This window comes from Hermetia illucens, chromosome 2, assembly GCF_905115235.1.
Source record: "Hermetia illucens chromosome 2, iHerIll2.2.curated.20191125, whole genome shotgun sequence".
NCBI lineage: Eukaryota > Metazoa > Arthropoda > Insecta > Diptera > Stratiomyidae > Hermetia > Hermetia illucens.
In genome coordinates, this window is record NC_051850.1 from 5,739,818 (window position 1) to 5,767,695 (window position 27,878).

Genomic DNA, 27,878 nt, shown 5'->3' on the forward strand with positions numbered 1-27,878 from the left:
TTTGACGGAAAGAAGGGGATTCCCCCAGAATCGGAGTTTCCTCGGGGTCCCGGGATAAAGTCTCAAAAATTCTAGAAAGGCAAGGAAGGAACTTTACTAAAATACTCTAAACTCAGGTTTTGTTAATTCTTTTATTGGTTTACATTTAAGGATTGGCTAACAACCGCACTTTATACAAGGATCATTCAATAATTAAAGAAGCAAACTAGTATGGGGAAGTTGACTGGCAAGTTTGGTAGGTTTAGTCAGGGCTTTAAGGGGGGCAATCACATTAGAAGGTTTTTTTTCTTGCATAGATAAAAAAAGCTATCGTACACAGCAACCATTTCAAGGCGAAATTTGTACTCCTTCAGATTTTCTGAGTGCCGAACTGAAGGATTATCGGGTACAGGCTCAGACTCGACAGCCCAGTAGGTCGCCCCTTATCAGGCCCTTTCAGACGCGTTTTCCTTTTTTCACATTTCCGGAAATTCTAACTCAAAAAGTAATGAACCGATTATTATGAAATTTGAAGGTACGATTCCTGAAAAAGCTACCAAGAATATAAACCAACATTTCAGACGTATTTTTAAGGGCGCTTTTTTTGCATTATTTGCATAAAAAGGTGGTGAAAATTGAAAATTTTTTTCAACAGTTGCAAAATTGCTGATTTTGATTAGTTTCATTCAGGTTTATATTTTTAAAAAATAAGTTGATAATGTTAGATTAAAAGCTTTTTTGGTTCAGTTAAGAATTGGAGTCGCTAGACGTCTCGCAATTGAAGAACTCTAATTACGACCTTCAGTAGAATAATTTTTGACGACCGATCCCCATGAAACAGGCACAATCTCTGTTGACGAGAACTGAGCGATTTAAATACCTCGGATCAACGCTATCAGCCAATGGAGAACTGCGTTATGAAATTGCGTTCTACAACTGGTGTTCTTTCTGATCGACGTATCAACGAACGTCTCAAATCTAAAATTTACCGCAATGTCGTCCGTCCCGTCGCCCTCTATGGTTCTGAGTGTTGACCAACTATAAAATACAATGAATGGCGTCTTGCGGTAATGGAGACGAAGATGTTGTATTGGATTAGTGGCGTGACACGTTTTGATCACATCCGAAATGAGGATCTCCGCGATTTTTATGCGGTTGCACCAGAGAGAGGCGTCTTTGATGGTCACGCAATTGGTGCTAACGAGAATTCACTTGACAGGATTGGCCTGAACATCGAAGTCGATGGTAAACGACTAAAAGGCCGGCTGAAACAAAGGTGGCTTGATACGCTGGATGAGGATTCAAAAGCCTCGAGATTGCATTCAGATGAGGCATTCGATAGAGCCAAGTGGTGAAAAATAGGCCTTCAAATGTGGTTTCCCGCCTTAAGTTTGCATTATTGGAAAGACTATCGTGCTGGTCGGCCTCAACTGATCTTAATTCCCTCACTTAAAAGTCCAATTGGTAGCATTGATGAATGATGAATAATTGCTAGTTTTGGTACAGTTCATAATATTATCAGTAACAAACTTAAGCACCGCCAAATCTGAAGGAGCTTACGCGGCCACACAAGGATACAAGTTTGAGAGTGTGTCCACAGCTAGACGAGCGAATGGTAATGGTAATGAGAAGATGGACAGTTCGTTGATACAATTTTGACTTGTGTTTATACCTGGGTTCGTTCCTATGAGCCAACATCTAAAAGGGAAAGCAGAGAGTGGGAACACACCAGCGCACGCGCCAAAAAAAAAATCGAAAGTAATGTTATTTGTTTTTCGGGATACTGCATGCCTTTTCTTTTTGTGATTATCTCGAAGAATGCCAATGAACAGCGATAGCGATGCTTAGATATACTTTTGAAAAAGGTGAAGCTAGACATGAGCGAGGAGATGCCGTGGATCTCAGAGGAGAGGTATGATTTTCCAACCAGACAACGTACGATCTCAACTTACCCCTGAAACCATCAACAAAATGGGGTGGTGTTATCTCATCCGCTTTACAGCCCGGAGCTACCGTGATTCGATTTTCATTTGTTTTGGCCATTGAAGGAGGCATTATGTGCGCACTAGTCAAGGATAACGAGGATGTCGAAAAATTTTGGGAAATTTGCTCAAAAACCAAGACGAAAGGTTTTGTTACAGCCGCTATAGAAAAACCAGCAACCCATTGAGGCAAACGCATGAATTTTGGTGGAAAAGTTGGAAAATTATTATTTTTTAAAAAAAATTCGCATTTAATAAAGAGTCACGTAAACTCCCGTTTATCCCAATCGCCGTCACCGAAAATCCGCTTTATACGAACAAATTTTCCCAATTTTCGCGGTTCGCATTGGCGCTGTCTGACTCATCGCGCCGCTAAGGCCGTAAGCTTTACCATGCATTCGCTGCTGTTGATGCTGTCAGACCAACCACTGATGCCATCAAATCAGTTGGTGGCTTGGCTGAAAATGCAATTCATGGAAAGGGTAGTACCAGAGAAATATTGCGTGTTAATAGCCTTTGATGTGAAAAATGCATTCAATTTGGTCAATTGGGGTCGCCGTCTCCGGAGACGATTGGTATTCGCACCTAACTCGCTGCCATTGTGGACAGCTACCTACGAGAATGGACATTCTAGTATAACACCGATGATGGACCTTAGGAGTACGTAGTCTCCGCGAGTGTCCCATAGGGCTCCGTGTTAGGCCCACTATTGTGGAACATCATGCATCATCATCCGGCTCCGATGGATCACGATGGTGGGCCATGCCGACGAAAATGCACTGGTAGTGGTTGTAAGGCATCTTGAAAATGCTGAGTTGTACTCATGCGAAGCAATCGGTGCTTTGAAGGCTTGGTTGTATGGCATTGGGCTGGCACTCGCGGAGGAAAAGACGGAAGCGGTCCTCATCACCAAGCGCCGAAAGAGAAATTTCGCTGGTATTAGAATTGAGAATCATATCCTCACTTCCAAGCCCGCCATCAAATATTTGGGAGAGATGATAGATGCAAAGCTCAGCTTTAAGAAACACGTGGACTATATTTGTGAAAATGGATCAATCGCCAATATGGCACTGGCAAAATTGATGCCGAATGTAGGAGATCCGCGGGATACTTGCAGGGTACTTGTTGCTAAGGTGGTGAGTTCCATCTTGCAATGTGCAGTCCTAGGTTGTAGATCAGCGCTGCATAACTGAGCGCGGTCTACAGAAGAACAGTCCTAATGGTCGGTTCTGCTTTTCGGACCGTCTCAGATGATGTGGAGTTCGCCATCTCAGGAATGGTGCCGATTGCCGATAGTTGAATATATAGGTTGATCCTTAATATCAGGGAGTGGCTGGAGAGAAAATATGGAGAGATTAATTATAGTCTCCCCCAGTTTCTCATCGGCCATGTTCGATATAGTTAACGCTTATATAGGTCTGAATTGGATATCTCACCTGATTATCCAAGCTGCTTTGAGGTCTCAGAGGACCGAGTGCACGTATTCTTCCAATGCCCGATGTTTGTGGAAATAGGAAACTCTAGGTGAAATGCTATCACCGGAAATTTTGTGAAGAATTGGGATGCGATCAACTCCATGATCGCAACTGCGAAGAGCAGAAGAGGTGAATAAAACGCGGTTGCGATCGCTGCGAGAACCGAAAGGATACCTAGCTAAAGTAAGCTAGCTTGACCCCATGATGTAATACCTAATGGTGACTCCACAGTGTAGGGAGATTCGGGGGTGGTTTTATTAGAAAAAAATTCCACACACTCGCGTGTCCAGGACACTGAATTCTGGAGATTTCCACCTCTTTAAAAAAAAATAGGGACAGACAGACCTGTGAGGAGTTGTCAGATCTACCATCAGGCGCGAACCCAGGCAGCGGATTGGGGCCTATCTATTGATGTAAATATGTGTTCATGCATTTTTATTTTCTGACTGTGTATGGGCTAGTGTGTGCTCATCTCTGGTGCACGGACATTCATGGGAAGGATACTCAAAACATAAAAACATTATCGAAGACGTGAGAAAGAGGAAACTTCTCGTGCGGGGGTTCGGAACCTCAGTACCGGCAGCTTTTAGGAATGAGAAAGTGAGCTCGGAGATATTCCTCGACCGAAGTGCCTCGGTGGTGGACAACTTGGTATCTAATGCTACCAGTTTTGAGATTCAGAAAAGGAGTTGTTTAAGCGAAGTACCACTCTACCGAGAACACCAGCAATAAAATCTGAGTTGAAAGTAGATCATTGGATGACAAAAACGGTAAGAACACTAAGCGCATGTTTTCAAGAGGAACGACAGTCAAGAAAAGGATCCATTCAAGAGAAGTTTGTCAATTGCTGCCTAGAGATAAAAGTGACCAAAAACAAAAGAAGAATCAGTCGAATGTCGGTAATAAATGCTGAATGTGACTAGGGGCGTCAAACGAAAAACCAATGTGATCTCTTTGGAACAAAAGTTTCGCGCTTTGCAGAAAATTAATGCTAGTGAGCCACCCTCAAAAGTAGCTGCGGATTTGAATGCCGGAGGGAGTACGATTACTGATGGGAAGAAAAATAGATCGGAAATTGGAAAATATTGTTATATCCAAGCGCAGGGAAATCTCGAAAAACAACAGAGAGAAGGTGCACATCCTCAGTTAGGCACGAATATATAAGAGTAGGGTTTTCTTCCCAGAGTAATATCTGATTTTTGGTATTGAACCTTTAGGTTGTCCTGGGGATGTGAATAGAAAAATATTTTTCTTAACTGGAAGAAGAACTTCTGAAGAGAGAAGGCTCCTCTGAGCGGAAAAAAGAGGTTCGTCAATATGAAAAATTGCCCTATCTATGAATGAGCGAAACCTATTTTACTTTCAGCGTACGATGCTATAAGAGACTCTCAGGAGTTACAATTGGTAACCCCCTGGAAAAAGAGGGAATAATGCCTCGATTTTGGGTAAGATATTTGGATGATGTCCTTGCTGTGGTCACGAGGGAGGTCTCAATAATATCCACCGAAAATTGCCTTCACAATGAAGACGAGATCCCAATAACCTTCAACTTTCCAGGATGACCAGCGTCTGTGTTCCTCGTGCCGTATGTTCTCCATGGTGATGTGTGGTTGTGGGTTATCATATGCTTGGCTATTGATGATTTTATTTCAGTCGCTGCTCGTTGTCCTTTCATTAATCCTCGCTGCCTCTAAGTGTTCCTTGATTCTGGTTGCCACTAGTCTTTTTGTTTGCCTGACGTAGTCCTTTTGGGGAATCCAGTTTTTTTTTCAGCTGTTGTTTCCTGGTTTGCCTTCAATTGCCTCTCCTTCCGTCTCATCAGATGTTCTAATGTTTTTCTTACAGCCTTTTATCTCTGCGATGGTGAGGATGTATTCCTTCTCCTTCTCGATGGTTTCTTCATCTTGCGGGGCCGTGTAGATTCGATGAATCATGGAGTTGAAGGCGGCCATTGTTTGTAATTTGTCAAACAAAAATGGAGGCTAGGACTTTTTTGATTTAGATTGTCCGCATTGAGAAAGGGAGCAACTGGTTCCCGAAATAGCAATAATATGTGATTAAATATATTAGGGTTGTCCCTAATTAAAAAACAACCAGCTCTTCTTATTCTATTCTACTTTGTCTCTTTGATTATTGAATGACCCCCGTTTTTGAAGGTTATATGAAGTATTACTTTCACAGTTTTGGATGTAAGTTGTTGGCCGAAAATAAGGGTCCTTCCTAAATTGCAAATTGAGATGGGCTTCCAAGGAATTGGTGGAGAAGTTCCCTGATTTATTATGCTTTCTAGTGTTGCGTATTTTTTCGCATTGATTTGACAAGGATAACTACTCAAAAGTTGTGTGCTTTCAGTAAGAATTATTGTAATTTTTAATCTAATTAAAGTTAAACTATTTAGTTACAATTGTAGTTATAATTTTTTGTACGTTATAGTTCGAATATTTTGACTGTTCTTTTTAAGTATTAATGGCAGTAAGCATTCTTCGAGACGTTCACAATAAGTTTATGGATGTGGTTAGCATTCAAACTTTTAAATTTACAAAATATAATTTTACAGCATTAGAAATTAATATCACAATTGAAGTGTTAAATAAAGCTATGATATGTGAGGGGGTTGAAATGCTCTCATAATCCTACTCCCTCCCAGTGTCGATGGATGAATTTTGTTCATAATTTAATTATTCGAAGGATACTGAGCTGATGGTGCCCAGAGGAATACCAAGGACATAAAAACTAGGATGAGCAGTTGAGAAATGGTGTGCATTGTCGATAGGTGCAAATGAAATCACTGGTGGAGGACGAAATTCTCAAATGGAAAGGAGTCGGTACACTTATGAGAACATTTCACCCCAATTCAAGTCACCCACTACATCCTACGACTACTATAAGCTCACATCCTGTGGATATATGCTATCACTACTAGTGTAAGTAGAACCGTTGGTCATAGGTGCGAAACGTATCCGTTTCTTCTGGCTCATTGGATTTGGGAATGTGCCATTACTTCGACGGGGTAAACTATTGCTATTAATATTAGTACTAGATATTAGGCTGATGCCATCCTCGTAATTACTCAGCGACGACGGAGATGCTAAGGATGACCGTGTCGCAACTGCGGAGGCATCAATGAATTGCTGCGATCCAGATCCACGATCGTAGGAGCTACCTGATTGGTAGCTCGAATCGTAGACCTGGACCGCAGGTAATTGTCAATCGTCCGGATCCTTGAGCTTTATATAGAGACAACAGGACAATAGTAGACCAATGATGTGAATTAGACAAATTCCAAGACCAATAGCACCGATTATTCCCAGGTGTTGGCGAAATTCTTCGGACATTTTGTGAATGCAACCCTGGAAGAATGGGATTTGTTTATGATTAAATTTTGGCCCAGATATCTGATCATTACCGTATAATGAATATTGCTAGGATGATCTCGTGTTCCACACATGTCCGTTTCTGTCAAACAGCAGGAGTCAGGCACTAGTCGACCATTTTTCGTTCGTATCAGATCAGTTCGATTCGTTGTGAACCAAACACTTTCCTTCCAGTCCTCGAAGATTATGGCACCGCAACACATATACTGAAATGATACAAATTCAGAACCTTTTTATGAGTATAATGGGGATATCTAGAAAAATTGGGACTTACCCGTTGTTGCATCAAATCTATGGCATTCGTTTTACGCTCGTCTAATCCATAATTTGTTATGAAGGTTTCCTTAAGTGTTAGCTGTAACTCATCCTCGATTTGACTCTCATAAATATACGCTAGACCGCCGACTGTCGCTTCAAGTAGGAAGACCAGGACTAGCAAGAATATGTACTGGAAATGAAAGGAAAGTGGCTGTTAAATAGGTTTCATGGTCGACAGAGAGGATGACTGATCAGAGCGCAAAGTATCCTAGAACCTCTTGCCTGGTCTACAGCGAAAGTTTCCTTGATACCCAGAAGGTGTTAAAAATTGCAGTAACATGAGGGCCTGGTGTCTACACATTTACAAACTCCATATATATTTTGGCTTTTCCAAAACCCATAAATATGGTATGTCCCTGATACTACACGAAATTTTCAAAAAAATGGGAACGGAACTTTTTGCATTTTGGTAAGAAGTAGCGGTCGTGCTACCAAATATGCCGACAAGCTTATAGATAAGTTGAAGGATAAGAAGGTGGAACCAGAGGACCTTCTGAACAGCCTAAATGACGAAAGTTTCTGTACAAATGGAACTATACAGATCATAAAGACGCTGGTTGTTCCTTGAAATATGAAGGAATTGCGCGCTAACAACACATCATTTTTGGCTCAAACTTCCCAGTTTCAGCCGAAAGTTCTATGCGTACGTTTAAGGAAAATCCTCTATTGAGAAAATCCTTCAAAGTAAACAGTTGGGTCTCAATACCAGAAGAACCAAATTGAAAGAGCCGTCTCGGATAAATGGATCAAAGAGGATACGGACTGTCCCTCCAGGCAGAAGAGAAATCATCTCAGCCATCAATGCTCTTAAACCGAGTGAACCCGCTGGGTTTGAGGGTCTCCCGCAGACTTATTTATCGCTGTACCTGCAGCTACTGGAGATCTACTACGTTCATTCCAATGGAAAACTTGGGAATTCGAGTCGCTCAGGAGAAGCTCCTCAATTCTTCAATTTCCACCAATGCCAAAGACGTCAAAAAAACTCAGAAAAGGAGGAATTCAATTACGAAGGGTGAAGAAGTGTTTAAAAGGAGTAATCCGGCTGGAACTCACGGGGAACAGAGCCCGGAAACGGTGGAAGTACTTTTCATACAGTTTGGAGCAAAAATAGATGAGTTGTCCGAGTTTGTCAAACATGGTTAGAATCATACGGGTCCTCTATAGTAATCCGCAGGAGGGAAGGAGGTTCCAAGGTAAAATCAAAACCTACCATCTCAACAGTGTTACAGGCGACCCAAGTAACACCTAATCGTAATGTTAGCAACCAGCCGCCGAATAAAATAGTACGGGAAAAGGATGGTAATCCTCTAGGGAATCAGCGGGCACCTAAGATGGAAAAAGATAGATTAACAATTCCCAAGAACGTCGGCAATCGAAGTGAAAGCCAAAAATGGTGGATGACCCAAGGTCGTACATACAGAGGCGAAGAGGAAAGCAAGAGTCCGAATTCGACCAGTTTATCGTGCGCGGGGATACTAAAAATGGGCAAAGCTACTTAAAAAGTGTAGGCTGAAATGTCAGCAAAATCATAAGGACCCCAGAAAAGGGATCTCATGTTTGAGCTCAAAAAATCCATATTGGGCAAAACTGACGGCCTCGCACCTAAGCTAGGAACTCACTAGGGAGAGAAGGTCACAATTTGAAACCAAAAACATGAGATCTATATACAATGCCTTATAAGCCAGTCGCCTAGTGGCTTTGTGTGGTCCTCACACTGGCTTTCCAACGGAGCTAGGGTCAATGCTTTAATGAGCTTTTCTGCAGAAGTGTCTATAGAATTATGATCTGATGACTTAGAAGCCGGTCAACACCATTGATCATGCTCTACCCTACCCTCTTGTTCAGAATTATGATAGGGCCTTTAAGCTCGTCTTGTAACTTGGACCGGAGATGTTCGCTGAGTTGTCCTCAGTAGATATTCCCTGCAGAATGGAAGCGACAGAAGTTGGAACTGCTACCTAAGGCTGGTAAATCTCAATGTCAGCCGTTCTCCCACGGACCTATGTGCGGCTAGACACTGTAGGCAAATTCTAGAGACTTACAATAAATTGCTCAACCATTGGTGCATGGCTTGGCCGGAAACGCGGTTCACCGAAATGGCAGTACCAATGAGTATTGGGTGTTAGTGATCCTGGTCGTGACACAACGCATTTGTCATTTGACTTGGCCAACTTAATACGAAAGTCCCTGAGAAACGAGAAATGGAGGCCAAATATTGTATTTGGGACTGACAATTCAAGCCCATAATAGGGAAAAAATGGAATGCACCCCGAAGATACTACGTTGGAAAATACAGCAATAGAAAGGCCAATGATGATAACCTATTGGGCGGTAATCTGTGCAGAAAGAACTGAACTCAGAACAACAGCTACGAAGTTACATAAACTGCAAAGACTGGTGTGCGTGGGTGGTATCAGTGGGGCAATGAGGATATGTCCAACGTCTTTCTAGAGGTTCTTCTGGGCTAATTTTCCATTTTCACATACAGATGTAGCCAAGGAATGCAATCTACAGAATGTCTGTGAGTATCAGTGAGACCTATCTAGAATTACTGATACCAAGGAATAGCATGACAACAAGGTTTCATTTCGACAAGAAATTTGATATACGTTGGAGTAACAGGGGAAACTGGAAGAGCGTGGCAATGATTTAAGGCTTAAACCAGCAACTGATTACCTGGTCCACTGATTACCTGGTCAATGGTTCAAGGAAAATGTACTTTGAACTAATGGCTAAGCACCTTAGTATATTGCAGGCAGAACTCAGAACTTCGAAAGGGACTATAGGGAGTAGAACATTGCTATTCTGACTGGCAGTCAAATGCTATCAAGGTGCTCAGATCTAACTAGGTGAACTCTAAACTTGTATGGGAATGCCTTAACAGACTGAATACACTTGGCTCGCTCAATACTCTGGGTTCCATGCCATGTTGAGTTAGAAGGCAGGAAAGAAGAAGGAAGACCTCTACAAGGACCGAAACCCTTCTGTGGATTTGGGAATGGGGGGCTATGACATTGAAAAATTAAGAGGAATAGCTGAGGGAATTATATTGAGGAAACCTATCAGGAACGGAGCAGTCCAGGGTACTCTTGAGGGGATACCAACTCAAGCTCTCAAAGGATTGTTCAAACCTCACCGAGGAGACCCTCCGCATCATAGTAGCAATATTAACTGGTCATTGCCGGCTAAACTATCACCTGGGGTAGTAAGGGATATCTACTGACAATGTCTGCAGATTTTGTGCGGAGAGTGACGAAATCTCCATATATGTTGTGGGATAATATTCGGGACGGTGCAAAGTAGGTTGAGGTATTTAGGAGAATACTCATTGGTTGGAAGTAAGGATAGAACTAAAATTCCTGCCGGTTAGGGGTGCCCAGCATACTATTGTTGCCTATAAAACCGGTTCACCTGAGGCAGCATACAATGTTTCAGGAATGATCCCGATTGACATCTTGATAGATGAGGCGACACATGTACAATGTGAAGTGAATCTCTCCTTTGTCGCAGAATACCAAAAGGGAGAGATCTATAAATAGATGTCAGGAACGTTGGAAGCGCTTGGAAAATAGTCGGTGAACACACAGGCTAATTCCCACCCGCCTTGAGAGAAAGCCCTGGGAAGTTCTTTATAATAACATATCACACAGTTTTTCACGAGACACTAAGGGGGATATCGCCAGTACCTTTATAGGTTTAAACTGGACAACTCACTTGATTGTCCAAACTAGGACGGAATTCCAGAGGATTCAGAAAAAGTATTTTCCCGCTGTGGAAGATTCGTGGAAGAAAAGAGGAACATAGAGAAAACTCTAGGAAAGATGCTAGTGCTGGAAAATTTGATGCGGAAAATGGTAGCATGTTAGGGAAGGGGCGGGTGGTTTTAGTGGGTAACAATTGCATCCACTGTGTCCGGATAGCTGAGTGGTTAGAGCACAAGGCTGTCGTACGGAAGGTCGCGGTTCAAATCCCACTGGTGGCAGTGGAATTTTTATCGTGATTTAACGTCGGATACCAGTCGACTCAGCTGTGAATGAGTACCTGAGTCAAATCAGGGTAATAATCTCGGGCGAGCGCAATGTTGACCACATTGCCTACTAGTGTACCGTTACGGTCTTGAATGAAGTGCTCTAACACACTTCAAGGCCCTGATCCAATATGGATTGTTGCGCCAACGATTATTATTATTATTATTATATAATTGCATCCACTGGCGTGCCCAGGCCAGTGTCTTTTGAAAAAGGAAGGTAGCTTTCAATTGACTGAGCCAGCATCCAGTTTAGCTGAGGAGTCCTTTATCCAACCAGAGTTGGCCGAATTAAAGATATTTTTGACATCTAGCGTCACCACAGTGCAGCACTTACCAACGGAGATCAACGCCCGGACAAAATCCACAGAAGGGGAATGCCGAAATCTATACAATTGTTGAGTATGCCGGAAGTCCTGAGTCCGCATCCACTTGATGGTGAACCGGACCAATTGGGAAGCAACTTACTTCTTCTCTTGTGGTCCATGGACTCCTATTTTCGGGTTAAAACTCAAGTTAAAAAAAAAAAATCCTGACTGACAGTTTCGTCCGGAGCAGAAGCAACTCATCAGACGTTGCCTCACCACTGCCTGGGAGCAGCGTGACCGAAAGTGGTGACAGTTCAGTCAACATTTTTTTTTCTACACAATTGCTTTGATAGATCACTCGCAGGCTCGATGAAGCGGACTTGTCTGTTATACATCACTCTCTCCAATATCTTCCCGATAGTATCTACATATGTACATACTATAACTGAGCACTCAGGCCATTGTTAGGGCCATTGTGCTATCCCCGTAAATTGCCTATTCAATGGCGTCCTCCTTACGGTGTTCGTAGGCTTTAGCGAATCTGAAGACATTCTCCAGAGGCGGAGAAGATGCAGATTTTTTATTGAAGAAAACATTGCCAAGATGTCTTCGTCAAAGATCTGAGGAGGCCGGGCAGCTGCATAAAAAGTGCAGGGCCGTCTCCTCCTCCCCTTCACATTGGCTGCACATAACCATATGGCCACTTAGGAATGTGTGTATCCCTTATGAACCGATTTACCAGTCTTTCGAGTCCTTTTAGCAAAAAGAACGTTAGACTGATCGGTGGGAAGCTTTTTGCATCTGCATAGGTGGGTTTCCCTGGTTTGGGAATGAATAACACCTTCACCTCACGCCATTTAATTGGAATATAACCGTGTGCTAGGCATGCGCGGTATATATTCCGAATATGTAGATCCGGGGCATTCATTCCCTCTATTACTAGCGCAGGAATGATGCCATCCGGACCTACCGACTTGATTCTATGGAACGAGTTAAATACCCATTTTACTCGCTCCAGTGATACTACTTTGCATGCCAGATTCCAGTCTCTCGGTTGAGGGCTGTATGCATCTGTTGGCCCCGAGATTAGATTTTGGATGCTGCGTGAGAAGTGCACTTCAAGCAAATGGTTTGCCGTTCCTTCATCGATTGTGTGTACCTCCGATTCTGTAAACGTCCACAACGTAAATCCTAGGGATTGTGACTCTGGCGCTCAATTATATTTTATACGTGACCCAATCTGCCTTCCGCGGATTCCAAAATGGAGTGGGTCGAGGTGGATCGATGCCCATTACGAAATCAATGCGTCTGTAATTTGAGAGTGTGATATCGTTTAATACTCTCCACTCTCTGACCAGAGCCGCGATGTCAGGGGATGCCACCTTGATGTCGATGACCTCTCGGGTGACCACGTTTAAGAAAGTGGGTTCATTGCCCAAATTAAGGATCTGCCGATGTGGTGCTGCCATCACATAGGTCGTTAACCAAATTAGCCTGGAAGTCTTTGGAGACTACCATGCAGGTGCGGGGTCGATCACTTCCATTGGCATACACCAGGTCAGCACGTTGGAAGTTTAGGCTCCTGACTACCCCACCGCGGTTCTTGTGTGAGGTATATAAATGTCTTGCCGCTATTGATCCGACGTGCAGTCGCAGATTTACAATGCTCCAATGTGGCACCTCATTTAGGTTTCAGATGAAGATACTGAGGGCTGCATGTCCCCTTCGATGGCATTTGGAGCCGACACTTGTAACGTGAAGGTCCCCAGTCCATAGTAGAGCCGGCAGCCCGATTTTTTCCGAACCTTCTTAACATCGAGTTCGGGAACGCCGATAGTGAGAAAAATTCCCGGCCTATCGGCTCTCTCTCCTGTTTTGCTGCCTAGCAGAACCAGGTGGAAGTGTTGAGGTTGTTCTGCACACCAAGTTGTTCCAGAGCCCCAGCACTATTCCGCTCTTCTTCTGGAAGCAAGAGGAAGCACTTTTTGATCGATAGAAGCTCAGAGACCCTTTTCAAGGTTAGTCGCGCACACTCCCACACATCGTTGAGGGAAGAGCAGTACTGCCTGAGCCACTAGTTCGTGTCTTCGTCGGCAAAGTTCAGCCATAACATTTTACGGTAAACACCTACGACTCAAAGCAAAGCTTGATGCCTTGCGCGGACGCAGTCCTTACAGCTAGGAGGAGTTTCCTCCTAAGCTGTTCGCACTACTCAGTATCGTAGCCGGATGGATTAGAGTCGTCATACAGGACCCATCCATCAGTTTCGATAGCCTTGGCTGCAAATGAAGGCCTAGCAGTTGCCGGCCGAGCCCCCTTTGCTGCTTTTTGTGTCGAAGAGTTAGGATCGTCCGAGGACCGCTGCCGCTTCGGTTTCCCCTTAGCCGCAGGTGCCCCGAATGCTTCTTTCCCCTCAACCTTGGCATAGCTCTTGGGTTGTCCGTTGTCCGGAGACGGTTTACCCGAGTGCTGACAGAAGGGTCCTGCTTCGGCTCGTCCGTTAAGGACTGGGTCCCAATTGAATTGGTTCCCACCTGAGTAAGTTGGGAATCTGAGTCTGGACTCAGGTTCTCCATCGATGAGCTTGGGGTTGCCCCTTCATTTGGGGTTGGATCGTTACGATCGAGGTTTAATCGTGTTTGTTTTTGTTTTTTTGTTTTTTCATAATTGGCTGCCATGGCCTCAATTTTATCGAGGGAAGTAAGTCGATCTCGGCGGAGTTCCTTTTTGCCGAGACAAGGCTAGTTGAAACTGGGGGTCGCCTGGTACCCAGAGTTCACCGTTTACGGCACCAGCTTAACCTCTGTGACCATTCAGCCCCCGGCACGGTAGTCACACCTTGGCTTGGGGTTTTGATTACCGCTTGGCTCCAGGTGTCACCTCCCGTTTCCTGGAGGATCTTCCTTCCTGAGCTCCCTCACCACGACAAATAGAGTATAATATAACTGCAGTAACGCAATCTTTCCTATTACCGTGGATATTGCGTTAATTATAAGATTTGCAGTGGAAAAGTTAGACGAAGGTTAACCTCCATGACCAATTCGGTAAACGTAACCATGCAAAATGCTGGCATTCACGGATTCTAAACGGGCTCCAAACTATGTTTGAACATAACTAATGAAGCGTTTGATTTACCTAGGAATTTCCTTTCTGGAAGGCCACCGAAATTCAGTTAATATTGTCTTGTTTTCCCATGAATTTCCATTACAACTTGTACACAAGGTTGCGGTGTCGCCATTAAATCACCGGCTCCATGGAGAAGAGTCGCAGCCATGACATTCGACAACATCAACTGAATTAATTAGTTTGTTTTCAAACATTTCCATGTTTGGTACGCACATAGTGCGTGCTCCGGACATTCAAATGAGGTTTTGCGTTATACCCACTTTGGTCATGCCTAAGATACCCAACGACATTTTATAGATGTTTCTCGCTGAGCGTCCCAAAGTGTGGGAAGACAATTAGAATTAGGAATCAGATCAGCGTCTTAATTCGTCCCCCAAACGGTTTTACATAATTATTTCCCTGTGACGGTGTCCAATGGAATTTCAATCTTGTTAAGATGCCATCGCATCGTATTAATTCATTGTTGTGTGTGATCAAATGAAGAATTCCCGGTTTAATGAGAAACCGGAAGAACTAGTATGATAGCGATCAGATCACATTAGTGTGAGGAGTACTGAGATTAGTGGAGACACTTCGATGATAAGGAGTCGGCATAGGTCTAACGGACGCACAGACAAATTCCCCGGACTTAGCCCTGAAATGGACACGATCACGTTTACGATCATCAATAAAAACGTGTGGAAGATGATCAAAGGCGCTTGGACAGTGGATGGGCAGAGTCTTTGGAAAAACTTCTCAACTATTTCCGATGTATCGAAGTTGTTCATCGAATCCAAGTTCCCCCGTCCCCTGAGTTTGGTCTGATCAAACTACGGATCAACTGATTAAACTTGATCATCAAAGCAGGACATGCCTTCTAGCTTCGCCAATCTAGCCGCAGCCAAACACTTTCCCGCTCTACTATAACCCTCCAATATTGATATTAACGCTTATTTACCATTTAACATTCTTTCCATCATATCTGCCTCACTTTCGATAGTAACTTAATAAAGTGATCGCGCGATGGTAATGAAAAGACGGAGCAGTGTCGTGAGGCCTACGCAACTGATAAGGGAAGTGTGACGAAGCGGAGTTGTTCCCCGCATGCAGGAAGGGCTCAATGGAGGTCCGGGGCTCTTAGCAAATCGATCATATATTTTGGTGATGAGATAGTAAACACTCCATAAAAATTGGACGAATTTTAGAGAATCAATAGGCCCAGCTCCGTGAATAAGCGTCAGGAAAGCTAGACAAAAATTTATTGAGTCAATATTGGATTTTCAATGCTTTTGTAATTTTTCAATATGGTGGGACATAAAAATTTGTCTTATCGATCGATGGAAAATTGAATCTGCCGCCCGGGGAATGTGAAGTGTTTAGTAAGTTTATGACGGGTACTTGATGGGGACAGTTTTTGAGAATGTTTGATTTGGGCAGGGAATTGATTTTCTTCAATTTTGGGCATGTGTTTGGATTTAAGGTTCAATGGAAGTGAAGTAAGCCCTTTCCGAAATGTGATAAATACTGGCTGTTATGTGGCGGATGGTATTTGGTAAGATCGAGATCCACAATAGAGAAATCAAGATTTATTAAAACGAGTATGAAAAATAACAACTAAAGTGCGAAGTATGAACATCAAGATTGGAAAGACTTAGAAGCAACCAAGATGGCAGCTGAAATCCTTATTGGAAAAACAACAGAATTATGATTGTAGCGCCTTGTTATCAGCAGCGGTGAGAACTAAATGTTTTGAACTATAGGGTTACCACAGTTAAATTTGGTGGGAAATTTACGGTGTGGTTTTCTGAATTCAAAAGCACTAGAATTTTTGTGAAAGTATGGATCGACCACTTGTGACTCAGACGACATTTAAAAGAAATGGGAACATACTAGTCTGCGCTTAAAAAGACTACACTCGGAAGTTTCGCCTCCGGGCGTATTGCTCGCGGCGTTTTTCGATCCCTTGCGCGTGAAAAATTTCGCGCATTTTCATGTATCAACCAAAATTTTCTCCAGTAGTCCAGTAGGGCTATCCAGGGAATGAGATCTAAGGTTCGAGAGAACCATGATCATTCCACCTGCGCAATGCCCATGTGTCCTCACATGCGCGCAAGTGTGAGCGTCTGTCAATGAGTGAGACAGCGAAACTTAACCGCTTACTGACAGACAAAGTCGGTAACGATCTGCTACAATCTTTGTCGCTGCAAAGGAGAGCACACAGCCCATCCTGGAATGTGAGGATTCAGGGTCTCTGGATACGTTGGCCGTCATCGCAGACAAAATTCATGGTTGGTGAGGTGTCTCGCGATAACTCAAGCCAGGTTTGCTGAAAAAAACAAGGAAAGTACCAGCCCCTGCAGTTGCTCACCAAATAAATCAGACTTGGCGACTGCTACCCGAAATGCACCACCATGTCGCCTCCGAATCTACGAACCCCCGAGCCGGCGCAACTACCTGGTCGTTACAGGCGCTGAACTCTCGGTTCTTCCCGCATCCCGGTATAACAATTTAATACCGAATTCTTCGTTGATCTGCACTTTGACTTTGACGAGCGTTTTGTTGACACTTCATAATCGCGGACATCAGTATACCCATCTTAGGCGCGGGGTTCCTATGTCACTTTGGTTTGCTCGTGGGGAGGATTCATAATAGGTCCCTCACGGACCCCACAACTTCGCATGTATTCGAGGACTTCTTCAAAAATACCGCAACATCATAACCGAGCGTAGTCTTTCTGAGCTCGTTAAGCATAATGCTCAGCACCACGTCAACACTACTGGCTCTACATTTTTCTCTAAGGTGCGTCAATTGCCACTGCAGAAGCTCGCAGTTGCGCGGAAAGAATTCGAATAAATTTCTTAAGAAGGGAGAAGGGTATTTGCGGACCTTCAGACAGTTGTTGGTCCTCGCACATCACATGACCCTTAAATCCAACGACGAATGGAGAGCTTGTGGCGACTAAAGACGTTAATATGCTGAAACTGTTCCAGATCGCTACTTCTATCGCAAACTGTCGTACTTTCTCGGCCTTGGACGTAGTCAAGGAATACAATCAGATCCCGGTAGCTCCCGAAGACAACACCTCGAGTGCATTTTTCAACATCTCCTTGAGGCTGGTCTGGTTCTTAATGTTGAGAAAGGCAAATTTTTGCAATCGCAGGCGAGATTCCTCGGCCACCTAATTACCCCTGAAAGCATCCAACCAGACCCAGTCAAGGCACAAGCTATTTCGAGGTTTCCGCTCCCAAAAACTGTTAAGGATTTGAGAAGGTTTTTGGGTATATTAAACTTATATCGTCGTTTCTTGCCCAAGGCCAGCCATCATCAATCGATCCGATCCGACCGAAAACCAAAGACTCCCGTCTGATTGTATGGTTCCCAGAGGCTGTCCGGGCGTTTGAGACCACCAAGTAACAGCTGGTGAATGCTACACTTCTCGCATTCGGTCAGCAAGATGCACTCCTAGCCATATTCGTCAATGCCTCAGACGTTGCCGTAGATGTTGCTCTTCATCAAAAAGTGAATTAAATTTGGCAATCGTTGAGCTTCTTTTCTAAACAGCTCAATCCCGAACAACGGAACTACAGCACCAATGACGCACCATCGATTTTTCGACAGTCGCACAATCATCGATAATGCAGTTTTGAGTCCTCACTTTTCTCAGAATTAAGCAAACTTCTCGGCTTTAAACGCCGTCGGACTACCCGCAATCCAATGAGGTGCTCGAAAGATGGCACAGGACGTTGAAGGCCGCTATAAGGACTCAATGCCAACGCTAATGTCACCACTAACCACGCGAAAACCGTGGCTGACGTGCTCAGGGATCCCGAATCCAGTACACACGTCCGGACGCTTCTCGGAAGCCGCCGCAGCGACCTTATGAGGGCTCCTTCGTTGTCCTCGAGCGAGGCCGACATTATTATAGCCCCAACGTCGAGGGTAAGGTCAAATGGGTCTTCCTGGCTCGACTAAAGCCCTTCGTTCAGAAAGAAAACGCGACCAGGGCGCGTTCATTTTGAATTGCAGCAGTCGGAGGAGAGAGGTCTTTCCTCTCTATTCAACGTAATTGATTAATTAACTTAATAAAGATTAATAAAAAAAAATAATTTAAATAATTAATAATATTAAAATAAAATAAAAATAAAGTGTATAATGCCTTGGAGGATGGAGGACATTTGAAACAGAGGAAGAAGAATGCATGTTGGAGGAAACTTTAATACCAGAACTCTCGAATGCCATCACCAGTTGATTTTCTTCGAAGTAACAAACGGCTTCTCCCAATGTTCTGATGTCTGGAAAATGCCTACCAGGTGCAACATCGGGAAAATCGGGAGAGCAGGTTAGACTCATTAAGTTATCTTTGGTTTGGACTCTTGAAACCCCTCATCATTGTCGGGCCGAAGTGGACGGTGAAATACCTTGGCATCATGGTAGACACGTCCCTTGTGAGTTGGGGTTTGAGAATACACTTAAAGCCTGCTTGTCGTAGGAAGCGACTAAACGGGATAGAAATCAACAACGCCTCGGATAGGGGCTGACCTCAAGGTAACGACCTTTGGCTATCGAAAACGGACTATGATTGGTTTCTGGAATGTTTGCACGCTCCTCAAAAACGGTAGCGAAGACCCTCAGGATGCTCGCTTTCTACAGCTAGCGCTTTCTTAAGCGAGAATTCGAGCTATATAAACTGGATATTTTGGGCCTAAGCAAAGTAAGATGGTGGGACTCTGGACAGTACTCCTCTTCCTCTTGCGACAATGTGCTCTTGTGCTCTGGAAAGTCAAATGGTAGTGGACGCGAATCCGGTGTCGAGTTACTTTTCCGCAAGGAGCGTTCTCTTGACCTGGGAGCCGGTTACGGACAGATTTCTAACTGCTACATTGTGGTCGTGATGGGTGATTTGGATGTCAAGATGGGATCTGACAACACCTTGCTTGGACATGTGATGGGGAAGCATGGCTTTGGGGACCGCAACGGTAATGGTAGCTGGTTCGTGGATTTCTGCAACCTCCACCGCCTCATCATTGGTGGCACACTGTTTGAGCACAGAATCAACTGACCGACGCTGTAAAGAGGAATCAGATCGACCGTTTCGCGATCAGTAGTAGATTTAGAAGTAACAAGAGAGTCGCTGAGATCGGCCTCGAAAGAGATCACCATCTGATGATTGCCTACGTATTGCGGCAGCCACTTCTCACAGGGTCAACATCGACCGCTTGTACGACTCAGATGTCACTCGACAGGGAGGGGGAAAGTTATCTTGCTGATCGGACGGTAAATCTACCGAAAAACCCGCCTGAGAATATTGATGAACATTGGAAACCATCAAAAATGATCTTTTCTCGAGTGGTGCACAGGTCATCGGCGACATTCCGAAAGGAGGTCATAAGATCTGGCTGACTGCTGGGTCGTGGAAGCGGATCGATGAACGGAAGAAGTTAAACGTTCTACTAATCGCTGTACGCGATGGCGAGCATGACACGCTCGAACTCCCGAGAAATTCAGCGTAATGTACGCCGCGACAAAAGAGAATTTGCTATTGCGCTGGTCAGGGAAGCGGAAGATGTCACAGATCGTAATGATTTCTGAACTGTATACCACATCACGAAAGAGCTTGCATTTGGTCCAAAATCTTTCGACGGTGCTGTGAAGGACGCTAACGGTCGACTTCTCATCCACGATGATGAACAACTGAAGATGTGGAAAGAACACTCCACCAGGGTTCGTAATTACATCCAATGAGGCTCCTCCTCTTGTGGATGAAAAGCTAGTCACCGTGTGGATTGTTCCTCCTAGCAGAAGGGAAATTATTTCGGCCATCAACGTACTCAAACGGAGTAAAGCCGCCTGCTACTTCCACTCGTACGGAAATCTTGCGAATTCGAAAAGGGTGCGTGTTGAGTGCGACAATTGGAGGGGTATCGGCGTGCTCCCTACTGTAGCAAAGATAATAGTTAAAATAATCATCAAAGAACATCTTGAAAGATTGATGGACCCAAAAGTTCTAAGCTTTCGTCAATACCTGCCTGCATCGTACTACATCATCGGAGTACGCTGGCCTGACACTATCTTAAACGAACAACTTTTTTGGCGCACAGGCTTGGCAATCGTATTCGATGTGATAGGAAGATGGAAGTGACAGTGGGTAGGCCACACATTAAGGAAGGGCGACAATTGTATTGCGGGCTATGCCATGCAGTGGAATTCACTCTCCCAAGATGGCCGATTTTCAGTTTTACCGGCGTACAAAAGGAAATTATGGTCGTCCGATTGAGTTTACAACAAGGGTATGCTGAATCATGCCCGTCACATCCTTTTTCATGCAGAAGATGAGAGCGCCATTTCTATCGCCTGTCGATGGAAGGGTGCCAAATGTCTCCGGGTACTATAATTGAGATCATGCTGCAGAGTGGGGACACGTGGAGCTGAGTGGCACGTTACTCTCAAGGCATCCTTCAGACGAAAAAGAGGGAAAGAGTTTCGACCCCCCCAAATTCAACATCGATTATTTATATGGTCGACGGGAAGAGCTATATTGCACATCCGACGGGAGATACCTTTAATAATCTGCCTGAGAATATTGATGGGCATTGGCTCCCAATAAAAATACTCTTTTCTCGCATAGAGGTAAATTCTTACAGGAATTCGAAGTCGGAGTCCGCCCCAAACACCTAGAGTTCGCTAATTACATCTATTTGTTTTCTCATCGAGTCATGGGTTTTGGTGAAATGGCGCTGGATTTTGAAGAAGACGCTAGTACAGTCTAACTGAATATAAACACCAAGATAATCGAGGGTTTTAGTCCGACGGGTCATCAGCACCAACATTCCCCAACCAGTGGCTCACTCCAGGAGCACATGGCTCAAAACGGGAGAGGTGAAGTTCAAGTATCTCAGAAAGTTCTGGAAGGAACTGAAGATCATTTTAGCAAGCCATGAATGATAGCGCGTGGCTGTGGATATGTTCCAGTAAGGGGTGAATAGCATCGCGCATAGCATGTCGACGGTTCTTCATGTATTATTATTTATTAGCTCAGATGGGTTATGCATTTGGAATTTTTAAGATCTTTAGGTCTTGAAATATGGAATAATAATGAAACGTGAGTAGGAAATCTTAACAGAGATATAGATAAGATTTTTCGGACCTTGCGATTTAGAGAAAAATGAGCTTTACTTGCTCCATGAGAATATTTTCTCTGTAAATAATTAGCTCTCCTATTTCCGATCACGTCTCCATATAACATATATTTATCTAGCAAAATCTCTAATATCTTCGTTTACAGTTACCAAAAATCTTAAATGCTTACACTATCATTCAGATCTCTCCCATGGTCTGGACCTGCTCTGAAAAATCAAATATCTTGACAAATTGCTAGTTAACGTGACTCAACACAATGTCAAGCCCTTTCCAAGTCATCTGAAAAACCCAATTGAATTGTCATAGGAAGAATAATAGACGGATACCTTCAGGAAAAAAAAGATAGTTCCGCTTATGGATTCTTATCGAGCATGAGAAGAAGAAACAAACGCAATTCTATTGTATCAAGTCACGTTTTTGATTTTTTTTCCTCGAAGATTTCGTTCACCGGTGCAGGTAGAAGACATCGATTTACATGGAATATTTTGCGGCACAGTAGATCTGGAAGAGTCAGGCTGCAGCGTGGGTTACGTTTAACACAGTAGATGCCGGGAAATTTAAGATATTTCAGAATTACTACGAGTTGAGGTTTCACTAAATATGGGGCTGACTCCAAACTGATATTAGGGTGAGCTTCCTGTCAATTCTGTATCGGGGTCCTTTTTCAAAAGTATCTCTTGAGGACATCGTCTCCTTTATGTTAAAGTACTTAATACTCATTACTACAGTAGATATCTGCCCTACTAAAGAATGGTTGCAATGACATAATAGCTCTGCAGGAGTTACTATCCTTTTCCATTTTTATGAGCAGAAGGGCTCATATAATGGTTAAGTCGTTTTGGTCCTTCAATTTGAGCCCCGAATGAATAAGTGATTTTTACAAAGGTAATTCGAAAGACGTAGCCGCAATCTATGCATTAAAAGATACCACCACAGGTCGGCATTACACGGTACAATAAAACCTGAACGCACAGACTAATTGTCGCCGAAGACATGGTGTAGTGATCATCAGGAAAGAGGTACTTACCTGGCTCTCCCATATTGGAAGCGGCTCAATCTGCATCTGTATCTGGTACCAATATCTTAATATCTACCCACGACATTGAATCTTTCCCAAAGACAAGATCAGATCATTCCATTCTTCGCTTGGATCAATAGTTGACTTTTTGGACGGTTTGCTCACGGATCAGCCACGCAGCCGATCCTCACTTGCTTAAATTAGAAATGGTAAAAGAACTAGTGCAGCCAGGATTGAGGGGGAGCAAAAGATCTTAACAATATTTATTGTTGGACAACAATACGGTTAAGTGGGTGGGAAAATAAAAATAGCCAACGGAACATTTCTGTTCTGATCAATTTCAGATAAGTGAATGGTGAGAAAGATTCAATTCCAAGTAGAGATCTGGCGCATTTTTATCGATTACTTTGTTGCCGAACGGGCTGCAATAAACACAAATCACATATGGAAACGTCTGGTGGTTTTCTTGGGAAGACTTGGAACTTGTTGCCGAAAATGGAAGTATGGTTTGCTGAGAGGTTTTGAAGTGTAAACATTTGCGGTGAAGATGGCGGACTAGGTTAAGGTTGTACAAATATTATGAGCTCCTTCTATGGAATTAATTTATTTCTGAAATATTCATATCCTTGAAGTCGAAATCTTATTCATAATATAGAAAAGTATCTGCGTTTCGTATACCACAATTCTATTACTCATTATATTTCCTCGGACTGTAGCGCACCCAGAGACCGCTGAACCTGGCAAGAGGTATAATTGCATCCCCCCATATACAATGAACATATGGCAAAGCAGTTGGACTGGACAATCTACTTTCCGAAGAGATCGGTCCTACAGAGAACTACAAGAACATCACCATCAATTAGCAACAAACCCCAAAGTATAGCTACAGGACTGAAGAGAGAAAATCTGGGCCCTACGTGAAAATAATGTGGGGAAACAGGGCTGAAAATTTCCTTTTTTCACTGAAATTTCTATTCCAGGCCCACGAGAAAACTCCAGTCTCAGGGAAATCCCTCTTTCCCATCCCAATGTAGTGAAAATGTCTCAGGAAAAGGGAAATAGGGAACTTCGGGGAATAGCTGAATAGGCTAGAGGAACTCATGATACAGCTTAGTTTTTTACTACTAACGTCGGACTCCAATTGGCCCCACCTGCTAGGGCCTTGCCCACAGGTAAACCGCCTTTTGAGAACACAATGTCCCCGGGCAAGCCGTCTTTGGATAAATCAAATCCACTAGCTGTCCCAAAGTAGAGAAGAAAGGATCATCCAAGACACCTATGACTAAGGATCAACCGAAGCGGCAACGGTCCTCTGATGATCCCAACTCTTCGACCAAAAACGTAACAAAGAAGGCTCGGTTAGCAACGGATAAACCTTCATTTGAAGTCAAAGCTATTGAAGCGGATGGGTGGGTTTTGTATGGCGACACCAATCCATTGCAGTGGCCGTGGCTTCGCGACGAGAGCAGGTTTTCATTCACTTTTTTCGGGATTAATTTGATCAAATAATAAACAATCAACACAAAACAAATAAACCGACGATAGAAGAAGAGGTGATGATGCCAGGCGCCAGGCGAGTTGCTGGCATCCAGCCAGGAGACAGCCTCCGAGAGTAGCACACTCGGTGCCAGCCGTAATACCGCTGTGCTGAAACGAACCGCAGGGACCTCCTGGAGCGAGGTGGCAGATGGGCTGGTGGTTTCCAGTCTGGAATTCACTGTCGTCAGGCTGGATGTAGCGAGTACCAGACATATTACTCCTAACCCGAAATCCTCGACGTCGGGGAATCCCTCAAAAGTAAAGACCGACAAGAACGTAGGTAACCGGACACCGTTTAAAAAGCGAAGATTCACTGGTGTCCTACTCAAAAGCCAGTACTAGAAGCCATGCAGCAAGATTGCTAAGAATAAGAAGGCCGGTACTATCCACGAGCGGGATGAAAAAGACCTCGTTAAATACCAGGCGATTGTTGAGGAATACAACAGCAAACGCCTGACAGACGGTAATTTCGCTAGTGCAAATTAGCGCCGGAGGTGTGGACAAGTGTTGAGGCCAGGCTGTCGGAGATGGCATGCATTCTATAGTATGCAATTATCTTAAATTACGCTGCACATTATTGAAAGCATTCGGGCGAATTGATTGTGACAGAGGGGAATGACCTTCCGCATCCGTCAACGTTACTGCGTATATTGCTGGTAACACGAACTCTCGAAGTTCAAGGCCAGGTTTAGGAGGACCAGCTGATCAAGAGACAGCTGATGGGTATAGGAGATCATTTTTGGCTGTTGGTGAAGAAGATTCAGATTTCGGACTTACTAGTGAGTGTAGTTTGACAGTTATGCTGTTCTTTCACACTTGGAAGTGAAGGAAGTGTAACGAAATCGCGGGATTTTATTGAGAGGTTGTCATTTCGGCGCATTTTCAATTTTGTTTCTATTTTGTAAACATCTCGTACTCTTTTTAGATAACTTCAGGAAGAGGTGAAAGTTTGCTAACAAATCTTGTTAGCACTGATGAAGGGAACAAGGACCTAAAAGGACAAGAAAGGCTAGCAGATCGGTTCATAACATGCTGCGCCGACCGGGCAACATCTTATGAGGCAGCATGGGTAATTTCAGGAAAGATCCCAGTGGATATTTTAGCCGATGAAGCAGGTTCCTTGTATAAGCAGCAGGAAGTGAGGCTAAATGAAAAGGCTAAGCGAATGAGGTCATTAGCTGTTACATGGAACCAGGCGAAGAATGGTCGATGAACACACAGACTTATCCTGAACAGAACCACAGTGAGATGAATTATGATTTGACTTATTTCTTAAGCGGACACGGTAGGTACCCGAAGTATCACTACGGGTTCGGCTGGGAGGTCCTAGGTGTGAAGGCACAGAATACATTTTCTTCACCTACCCCAGATTTGAAACCTCAAGGAGAAATTGAGAGACTGAGCTAAGGTCCTGTTTAACGGTGGGAAGTCTGGTAAGGTGCATGGTGGAATTTGATAGAGCGTGGATGGTGGTAGTTCTAAAAGTCAAACCCTAAAAGAGAAGCTACTAATATTAACACCACGTAAAGTAAAATTAATTTATTTTTAGGCAGTAAGAGATCGGCATCCGCGTATCAATGATAGATTCTCCCCAGTCAAAAAAAAAAGGCAGATAGATAGACAGAGATTCAGATAGCCGGAGTTCACTTAAAAGAAGATTTCGGTCCCAATTGATCACCATCTCTAAACAAGTCGGAATACCGGAAGCTCGCGCTTCGGGTATAAAGGTTTTGTGTTCATCTTATGGAAGAAACTTCAACGCACATTTTTCTGTCCGTATATAGCTACAAATCCAACATAATCCTTCATATTTTTCCAAACTACGAGACATACGTACATATTGCAGCCATAGATATCACGCTCAACCTAAACAAACTGCCTATTACCGAATACTGTACATATATATGCACGTATATAAATTGATCGTACCCATATTTCCGATTTACTTCTTATATCTATTTGAATTAGGCACTACCCGCAAAGTTCATTAGCACGCATATATTATATACCTACAGACACACATGTCTGGCTGACAAATAACTAAAAAAACTAAAACAAAATAATTCTCTGCGACCCAATTCATAAGAACTCATTTCGTTGTAGTATTGACGAATTGATATGTGATGATGACGTCATGCAAGTTGTAGAGTGCACGAAATTCACGAAAAATTGTAAAGTTTCACCCCCTATAACTTTGTTAATAATAATTGGATTTTCTTCAAACTTGATCAAACCGTGCATTATATTCTTCGTTATAGGCATGCCAAATTTTGTACTTCTGGGATGAACATAAGGGGGGATGCCGGGTAAATTTCTAAAATGTGGAAATATACTATTATTAACTTTATTTGTGCAGATATCGGAACCGGATATATTTTGAGGCCTAGATTTCGTAGAGATGCACCACTGTGATTTTTTTCAGATTTTTCGGTTGGATAGGTTCTGAGAACGAGACCTGTTACACTTTTTGTGGGTCATATTTTGAACCCTCACTCCCCTATGTTTCATCTAATATCAAATATTGAACCAGATTCGAAAAGTACTGATTGAGACCTTTCATTTGATACCCTACATGGCTACATTCTGTGAAAAAAAAATTTGCACCCTCCATTCACATGTACGGGGAGCCCCCCCTTAAACTTAACACAAGATGGCGCCACTTGCTGCATGTAAAGGGATCACCAGATTACATACTCTCACCAATTTTTGTGACAATCGGTTTAGCCGTTTCCGAATAAATCGGGTGTGACAGACAGACAGACAGACAGACAGACAGACAGACGGACAGACGGACAGACAGACACCGTCTCGATTCTAATAAGGTTTTGTTTCACACAAAACCTTAAAAAGGAGCTATGACATACGCTGATATTGTCAGGAAGGTCAAATCCTATCCGGAACTGATGGACCTTCGAAAAAGCGTCATCCGGATCAGACATTTGATGCTAGGGCTGATGAAATCTCCTGGAAAGATGGCTGAAAATTTCCTTGGCGAGGTGGAGAAGTCTTTAGGGGGAGGAGATTACGATACAATGCAAAGACATAATTCACTACCAAGAAAATCTAGAAAAATAGTTTGGACTGCCCGGCTTGCACAAGTCCGCAATCAGAGAACTTAGAAACACAAATTGAGCCACTCAAATAGCACTATAAGCTTACCGACTTCAGCATCGTGAAAACTGCTGGCAACTGGTAAAGCAAAAATAGGTTTGGTCGTTTGCCGACTTATAGAGCAGGTGTCCCTTAGTCGCTCAAATTCCAAAAAGGTGCAGAAAATCTGGAGAAGAAAGCCATATATTCAAGGGATGCAAGGCTGACCCTAAATGAATGTTTTGTAAGGGGTAAAGGGGCGTCGACTGTCGGCACGTTCCAGGCAGCAGAAGATGCCCAGTTTATAGGAAAGCCCTGGATGCAATGAAGAAATGAAGACCTACTCTCACAGACCATCTATGAGAAGGGGGTCCAAGTCGCCAAAACCAACGAAACTTATTGTAACAATAAGAGCGGTGTCTGGACTGCAGATGTTACCAGCAAGACGGCAATATGGGCGCGCCAAGCCAAGTCATCCAAAAATTGAAGGCGTTTCCAGAGGTAGGATTCATTACAACAAAAAAAC

General features: G+C 43.5%; 1 protein-coding gene across 3 annotated transcripts in view; it reads right to left on the reverse strand.

The window, feature by feature from the left end:
- Positions 1-1,007: 1,007 nt before the first annotated feature.
- Positions 1,008-27,878, reverse strand: part of LOC119649195 (CD151 antigen-like) — a 119,808-nt gene continuing 92,937 nt past the window's right edge. For all 3 annotated transcript variants that reach the window (XM_038051233.1, XM_038051232.1, XM_038051231.1), the window contains 3 exons: positions 7,085-7,258; positions 6,843-7,016; positions 1,008-6,786 (listed from right to left, as the gene is read on the reverse strand). In XM_038051233.1, coding sequence (XP_037907161.1) covers positions 6,643-6,786; positions 6,843-7,016; positions 7,085-7,258 — 492 coding nt within the window. In that variant the 3' untranslated portion in view covers positions 1,008-6,642. The remainder of the gene's footprint in view (positions 6,787-6,842; positions 7,017-7,084; positions 7,259-27,878) is intronic.